The sequence below is a fragment of the Prunus avium genome, chromosome 4, assembly GCF_965620075.1.
Source record: "Prunus avium chromosome 4, drPruAviu1.hap1.1, whole genome shotgun sequence".
NCBI classification, from domain to species: Eukaryota; Viridiplantae; Streptophyta; class Magnoliopsida; order Rosales; family Rosaceae; genus Prunus; species Prunus avium.
The window spans coordinates 22,846,529-22,854,402 of NC_142287.1; the positions used below are offsets into that span (position 1 = coordinate 22,846,529).

General features: G+C 35.5%; 2 protein-coding genes across 3 annotated transcripts; one reads left to right on the plus strand and one right to left on the minus strand.

Moving 5' to 3' along the window:
- Positions 1 to 174: 174 nt before the first annotated feature.
- On the minus strand, positions 175 to 2,670 carry LOC110745929 ((-)-alpha-pinene synthase-like). Of its 2 annotated transcripts, none has more exons than XM_088251355.1 (7): positions 2,548 to 2,670; positions 2,196 to 2,466; positions 1,710 to 2,085; positions 1,411 to 1,629; positions 1,155 to 1,293; positions 788 to 1,036; positions 175 to 702 (listed from the first exon to the last, which is right to left on the minus strand). In XM_088251355.1, the coding sequence occupies exons 1-7, from the start codon at positions 2,668 to 2,670 to the stop codon at positions 409 to 411; spliced, it is 1,671 nt and encodes a 556-aa protein (XP_088107481.1). In that variant the 3' UTR covers positions 175 to 408. The 2 variants fall into 2 exon arrangements, with proteins under 2 accessions (XP_088107481.1, XP_088107480.1); XM_088251354.1 differs by having other exon boundaries at positions 2,196 to 2,469.
- Positions 2,671 to 6,354: 3,684 nt separating this feature from the next.
- On the plus strand, positions 6,355 to 7,425 carry LOC110745164 ((-)-alpha-pinene synthase-like). The gene is made up of 3 exons (XM_088252369.1): positions 6,355 to 6,366; positions 6,469 to 6,648; positions 6,921 to 7,425. Exons 1-3 carry the CDS (start codon positions 6,355 to 6,357, stop codon positions 7,203 to 7,205), a joined length of 477 nt encoding a protein of 158 aa, XP_088108495.1. The 3' UTR covers positions 7,206 to 7,425.
- Positions 7,426 to 7,874: the final 449 nt, after the last annotated feature.

A 7,874-nucleotide genomic window follows, 5' to 3' on the forward strand; every position in this document is an offset into this window, starting at 1 on the left:
TTTGGAATCAATCAGTATAGGAATCAATATAATTATTCTCTTACCATATCTAGTACACAGTTGCTCTTTTATATTTACTGACAATTATCAAAGAATAATAATCACAAAATCCCTCAAAGAAGCTATTACCCTCCATTTGCTTTTCGAAGCTGCAAATAGTTATGGATCAAGCTATAGTGGATAATACAAATATTCTTTATTAAGGTTTAGTTTCTGTCTAGCCCGAAACATATCGTAAAGAAGTGTACACATGATAATACGCATAGCAAGCTCAACGACTATCTCTCTCAAAAACTCAAAAATCCAATCAACATGACAACATCAATTCTTGGGAATGACCTTATTTTTAAAATTAATTCTAAGGAATGACCTAAAAGTGACTGAAAGGAAATCTCATAATAAGCCAAATCAGAGAGGCACGGGTTCAATAAAAAGTGAAGCAACACTATCTTTCATCACTTTCCCAACATGTGTGTAGCCATCCTCCCCTTTGTAAAGGAGATCAACCACTCTTGTTAGATTCAGAACACGCATGAGGACAGGCATTGGCACATCAGTTGGTCTAAGGAACTCCTCGTTGATATCCTTCCACAAATCCGTAACCTGTTTGTTAAAAATATCAAGCACCTCTTGCTCTGGCACCCCATATTGCTTCATGTAACATTCAATACTAGAAGCAACATGCTCTCTCTCTTTCTCAAACTGCAAAAATAAATCCAAAATACAAATTTAGTTATCTTACCTAATTCTGATTTGTACCAAGGTAAGAACATCTTATTATACATACCTCGTATCCACTGAGGTCATCCATCAGCCTAAAAATGATATTTGAAGCTCTAAGAATTCTAGGATCATTCAACAACCACTCAAAAGCCTCCTTCGTTACAATATCTCCCATGCCAACCAGAGATGTAATTGAAAGCAAGGTGTTACCAACACAAGCTGTTGCTACACTCATATACTCTTCCATGCTTGGAATGTAGTCTTTGTGCAACCATTGGGCCTCAGCAAAGTAGTTCCGGGCTTGAGCTTTAACCTATGCCATTTGTTAAAAGCATTGAAAAGTAAAGTGAGTTGTGACTGTTGAAAAAATCCCATGGAACAAATTCAAAATAGATTAACAGCAAATAAAGTTGTGCATTTGCATTACGTACAGCTTCTTTTGCATAGTAAACTCGGTATGATCTTCCTTCTTTTACCATCTCCTCCTCAATTTCGTCGTAAACATTCAAGAGGGTATGGTAAAATACTTGCATATAGTCTGGGAGTTCATCCATACAATTGATATTCCACCTGAAAATTGCATAAACCACATTCATCTTAGGCATATACACACAGGTAGTAGTTAGGCAACAAATAAATCAGTTTCAAATTAATTAGAAAGCGGATAATATATTTTTTCCAATTAACCTTTCAATTGCTCCAGTAAAGATCACGAGTTCTTCGTATGTGCCAAATGCATCGTAGATATCATCCAAAACTGATACCAGGGCAATCACTTTTGTAAGAATTTTTCTTGTTTCCATATAATGCGGTTCGAAATAGACTCCAACTATCCAAAAGTACAGCTCCACGATCCTATCTCTTGCAAAAGGCAGCTTCTTTTCAAAGTCCAGTTCTTTCCACCACCTATAATTAATTGACAATATTAAGTGTATAGGGTGTAATAATTGCAAACTATTTTATGTTTACAAGATTCAAAGACTTACCTAGTAATCTCACTGAGCTCCTTCTTGTGTAAAGATTGAACGAGATTGAAATCTAACTTTGCAAGTTTCAATATAGCTTCACTATGTGAAGCATCATCCTGGTAGATTGACATGTAACCCCTGGCACATACCCTCTCCAGACCCTTCCGCAGAGGTCTCTCTAAGGCTTGAGTTATCTGTAAAGCCAGTGGCTTTCGTGCGTCCGTTGTTTCTGCCGACTCAAGGTGAGTGGTGGTGAAAACAAGAGCCTCTTCTAGCATGTCTTCTCCATGCTTCCTTAGATGTGCTGCTTCATAAAAGCTTAGCATCCCAGGAACATCAGCAGTTAAGCTCTCCTTGAAGTTACCATTTTTATCTTTGAACTTGTTGAATATATCTGGTTGATTGTCAGAAAAAATGGGCACATATATGAGACATAGAATAATATTATAGCCAAGAGCCACTCACATCACATTCCACACATTTAATTAATTTCTTCACCCCTACCGCAAGAAACATTGAATCCATGTTGTCTTAGTAGCCGAAAGCCAAGAGCAACAGTGTAGAGATCACCACCATCACAGTCATGATATGTAACGTGCACACGTTGCAAGGCTTCTTCGATTTCTCTTTCGAAATGGTAAGCCACGCCAAGGCGCTGGACTGCATCAATTAGCTTGAGCTGATGTGAAAAATCAGCTGCACTTGTTGTGAATACTTCCTTCCTCACTGCTACTTTCAGTTGGTCCACTTGCTGCTGCATATGGTCATAAGTTATCTGCTACAACACAACACAACAAATTAAATTACAAGTTTTTGAAAAGAATAAAATACATACAAATAATTTGAATAACATTACAATGTTTTTTTCATCATAATTGAGGAACCGATCTCCCCAAATGCTTGGGTGATAATTTGCTGTCTGCCGAAAAATTTCTGGCTCAGCACTGTGTGCTACTTGAGCTGCTACTGGGAAAGACATGGTTTGCTTTGTACTGAAATATTGCTCATACGATTATGTATATATAGGCAAAATGATCACAGGGTACTTGCTTGGGACAAAGCTAGAATCCAACCGACATATCATAAACGAGATTAATTCATGCTAAATCCACATCATTCACTCTAATTAAGATATAATTACCATGTCGTGGCCGGTAAGTGGGCTTCCCTTTCATGACTCTTTTTGAGTGGGATGTCTTTCTTTTTGTCACGTACGATTTGGGCCATTGGCTGAATTTAGAGCATATGTTTAACATGTGTTCTTTTTCCTCCTTTATTTTCCACTTCAATATACAATATGTGTTTGATCCGATTTAAGTATTAGATATGATCCTGAAAAACGAGCTTATCAGCTATGTATCCACGTTTTCAGAGTGAAAAACGTCTTCACAAATACTATTACCTCTACCGATGCATGCTACATGTAGGCTTAATGCAATGTCGGAACATTTTTTAGCATCAACAAATTAGTTTTTTTTTTTACAAAATTTTAATTAAAGATTAAGTTTTTACTATTTTGCCCTTAATATATTAAATTGTGGTTGTTTAGCAAATTGGTTAACCTAGGGGCGTTTTAAAGGTGTTTGGATGTTAACACCGTTTGAGGTCTTTGCCTTTATAAAATAATTGTGGGGGCCATCCTCGATGTGGGGCACTAGGCGATTATCCTTCCGGACTAATAACAAGGCCGGCTCTGAACAGATACCATCTCTGCATATAGTACTTAACTGTGAAAGGTATTTGAAGCTGGTTAGTTGGGATAGGCCGGTCCGGTCCTTATTATGTTTCATTATTTTGTATCTTATTTTCTATTGTTTGCAATAATAATTTACCACACTAATAGGGTGTTAGTTGGATTGGCTCAGGCCTTTGATGTGCTCCCAAATGATCCCAAGTTCAAGCAACTATGAGTTGCCCTCCTCCACCTTCCTAACTTTGGCAAAAATAATAATAATAATTTTTATAAAAAAATTATTGGAATGATTTAAAATAATTGAGAATAAAAGTTCACAACATTACAACATTAGCAATTGTAACACGAGCTTGTAGGGCTCCAGCACTGCTGGATAATTCAACACAAAACATGCATCCAGTGTCGCGTTATCATGAAAGGTCCAACCTGTTCATCATGAATCATGCATGATTCACTGCCTGTCAGCTATCTGCCAATTTTCGTAAGATCATGTTGAAGATCGGCTTCGTCGATTTGGATGATTAAATATTCCAAAAGCTACAATTCTTATCAAGACGCTCCCAATCTATCAAACTTATCACCACTTTTGGATTTCACACGTTAATTATCTGCCATCATTTCATTGGCTTCATGGGCCAACTAATGATAAGATCTTATCTTTGAAAAGATCAACTTGCTCTGGTCACCAACTATATATGTTTTTTTCCTTGGTCATGGATGGTCATCAACAGTCGTTTGAAAAAGGTGAAAATAATTTAAAACCTCATGGGGTATTTGTGTAATTTTTGAAATTTTAAGGGAGTTTATGAAAATACTGAAAACTTCAGAGAATGTTAGTGTAAATAACTCGTAGATATATCTCATCGGATGACCATTCCATTTGGTTCAAGAGATGAGATTGATTATCAAAACTAAAAATATTAAAAGATTACTAGTAAACAACACTAGCTAGATTGAAATCTTTTTATTGTTTTAGTGAAACTAATTTGGGAACTAAGTTTTTTTGTTTTGTTAGAAAGTTTTATTAATGTAGAAAGCCAAAATCAGTTGCACTGTGGGAGCAAAAATTAAGCCCCAAATAACAAGTCATTTCTCATGAACCTCAAATTTGAGAGAGTGTAGGGAATCAAATAACATGATATCAACTACCATAGAACATGGAGATAGGGATATGGGACTTAAGGTCCAAGGATTCAATACCTATAAAAAGACAACTAATCCCCTAGCATAAAGGAAGATAGGTATGACACTATTCTGACTCTACTGCAATATTCCTAACCGAACACTGACTTGAGCGTTGGAGTATTTTCTTGTAGGTACACCCCTCATTCCTCATTAATGACAATTAAAATGGTATCCGGCTTCTCAACACGGAATACAAGATTACTTGATAGAGGACTGGAAATTTCATGCTCCAACATACACCAAGTGAACTCAAAAACACAAAAAAGCATAAAACTCACTACAACCTGGCACACAAACCAGCACAGCTGCACACAAAAGATCCACAAATCTGCCCACCAAAACAGAGACCAAGTAAAATTGGAAGGGAAATGGAAAGGAATGGACATGATCAGTCGAAGGCTACCGACAGGAGAAATTTTTATATATTCCAGGTACACCACGTGGCTGGTGTACCATCCAATAAACATAGGACATGTCAAATTATTGTCCAACTTATTGTATTTCTTTTTATGACATGTGGCGGGCTGCATTGGAAATATTCCATATGTCCTCCGTCTATTGGATGGTACACCAGCCACGTGGTGTACCAGGAACACCTAAAAATTACTCGACAGGAGAAAATTGTTATTATTTTATTTTGGGGAATTTTATTATAAATATCTGTTATTATTTTATTCCTTTTATATGGATCTCTGTCAGCAACAGCAATGGTCTTAAAAGGAGTCCACTTTTCTTCTTCGTCTTCTTCCTTTTGTGCTCTCCTTCTACAAGTTTTACAACTTCGAATTCTTTTTAATTCAAAATTTGTAAATTAATTTGGTTATGCTATTGCCACCCAAATTCTTATATCCCTATCCATAAATCTAATCACTAGTCACATTCCTACGTGAGACTAAATAAAAGGACCAATTAAATTTAAGAGTTTTATTTGTATCTTTCTATTATTTGTAAGAGCCCTTTGTGGGGGCTATGTTCTTGTATTTTTCTTTTATTAATGAAATTAATTTTTGCAGCTACCTAAAGAAATTTAAAAGAAAAAACTTGATAACAATAAATGTGTTCCCCTCCCCGAGTTTATATTTGATTAAAGAAGAATGTCGTTTGTATAAACATTAAAAAAAAATATTATTATTAAAAGGAGCTGGCACCTTCTCCATTGGCAGCGTTAAATAACAAAATCCACCCACAATAAGTTTCCTTCAAAATCTAATTTTGAAGTGAAAATTGAAGAGAGAAATTTAGTATATGACAAATGCTACATGTGTTAACTTGTTACGTTTTTTCAGAGGAAGATCAAAATTCCATTACCACCAAACAAGTTACATGAAATACGCACTAGTACAAAAATTGAAATAAACGACGGTTTTCACCGTCGTCTTTTTCTTTTGAAAACCGTCGTTAAATCAACCGTCATCTTTTGAATGTTAAACTATGACGGTGATTAACCGTCGTCTATTATTTGTAAAGACGACACTTTTACTCAAAACCGTCGTCTATTAACTGTAAAGACGACAGTTTGTCTAATAGAACCGTCATTTATTGTATAAAAAGACGTCGGATTTATTGGAAAAACCATCGTCTATTAACTCCAAGACAACGGTTATTAACTGTAAAAGTGACGTAGTAATTTTACATTTTAGCTTCTTTTTTTTCTTGTTTCCAATGGTATCAGAAATACATACTCCAATATCCTATTCCCCCGCCATATATATATATACACTCAAAAATTGTTTCTTTCATAAATAGAATATCAAAAGTACAATATAACAAAATAAAATCTAAAAAATGAAAGTCAAAGTACTCTAGGGCCGCTTGTTGCAAGCTGCAAGCCTAATTACAATAATACACCAAAATTCATATACCTAATTATCCTTTAAGTCAAGTTCTTCATATGTATAGAGAGCTATACATTCATCATCACCAATTTTCCTCTGCATTCTATCTGAACTTCATCACTTTATTCTTGGCATGGGAGATATTGTAACAAAGGAGACATTTGAGTGGCTGTTCAATGACGCAAAAATTGTTAGAGCTTCCACGACCCTTTTTAGGTTCATGGATGATATTGTCACAAGCAAGGTATAGAATATTCTTGTCATGCTAGATTAGGTAAGGATGTTTAAAATGCAAAGTTTCACATCGAAAACTTGACAAAATAAAATACTATATATAATAAGTGGTTCCACAACTAATAGCATCATGGCCTTTGATGATAAAAACTCACACTAGACTTAGTTGGTGGTTAAGTTGAGAACAACATCGGTGTTAGCAGTAGTAGTAAGAGTGAAAATTTGATTTTCTATAATATTGCCGAATTAATATTTTGAATTTCTATATGCAGTTTGAGAAAGAGAGGCCATGTTGCTTGTAGTATTGATTGCTACATGAAGCAATATGGGGTGTCGGAGCAAGAGTCACTTGATGCTTTGAACAAGCAAGTTGTGGATCTGTGGAAGGACATAAACGAGGAGTTTCTAAGACCAACTGCCGCGCCAATGGCTGTCCTAATGAGAGTTCTTAATTTAACAAAAGTGGTACATCTCCTTTACAAAGGTGACGATGGCTACACGCGTGTTGGTAAAGTGGTGAAGGATAAGATTGCTTCACATTTTATTGATCCAGTGCCAATTATATGAGTTTTTATGTCAGACTGTCTTTCGGTCTTTGCTCAAATAAGAGAGGGACCTCTATGCTTTGAGTTAGGTCTTGCCAATATTGTCTGGTTATTGATTGGATTTTAGCCCTTATTGGGAGAGAGGGGCTCTAGGGGTTTGAACTTTTATTTAAATGTGTGTAATAATGTTTATCCTACATGCATCAATGAAAAACACAAACCGACACTACTTGGGTCCTGAATGCTGAGGATTGTATGCTTAACTTTTCGACATGACAATGTGTCATCGGCTTAGAATATTAGTATTTTTTATTTTTATTTTTTGTTCTCAAGAGTTCCCACATTTTCTTTCTGCTGACCATTCTATCTAATTTTCTTGGGCCTATGAAAGGGAGACAACCCAAGATATTTTTCATGACAAATTGTGCAAGATTTTTGTCTAAGATATTGCTCTATCTCCCTCTTCTTTTTTTTTATCAATTTGATTTGGAGATTTGAACTTACAAACACTCTCAAAATTAGAAACAAAAGTAGCACTAAACGAAGAACTAGTTGGTCTATCTTTCTAATCCAAAAAAATTAAATTCAGCTGCTACTTGTTGGGAATAAGTTATTGCATCCACAATGGGCTCCCTAAAAGCATCCACAATCATGCTCTCTATTTTTTAGTTAAATTTTAGCTAAAAACATA

Excerpts from the sequence above, each read along its gene's own strand:
- LOC110745929 (XM_088251354.1), bottom strand. The coding sequence starts at position 2,670 with ATGTCTTTCCCAGTAGCAGCTCAAGTAGCACACAGTGCTGAGCCAGAA. Across the intron at positions 1,630-1,709 it reads GAGCTCAGTGAGATTACTAG|GTGGTGGAAAGAACTGGACT; the intron begins GTAAGTCTTTGA and ends AATTAATTATAG. Across the intron at positions 1,294-1,410 it reads TTTACTGGAGCAATTGAAAG|GTGGAATATCAATTGTATGG; the intron begins GTTAATTGGAAA and ends TGCAATTTTCAG.
- LOC110745164 (XM_088252369.1), top strand. Across the intron at positions 6,649-6,920 it reads ATGATATTGTCACAAGCAAG|AGAGGCCATGTTGCTTGTAG; the intron begins GTATAGAATATT and ends AGTTTGAGAAAG.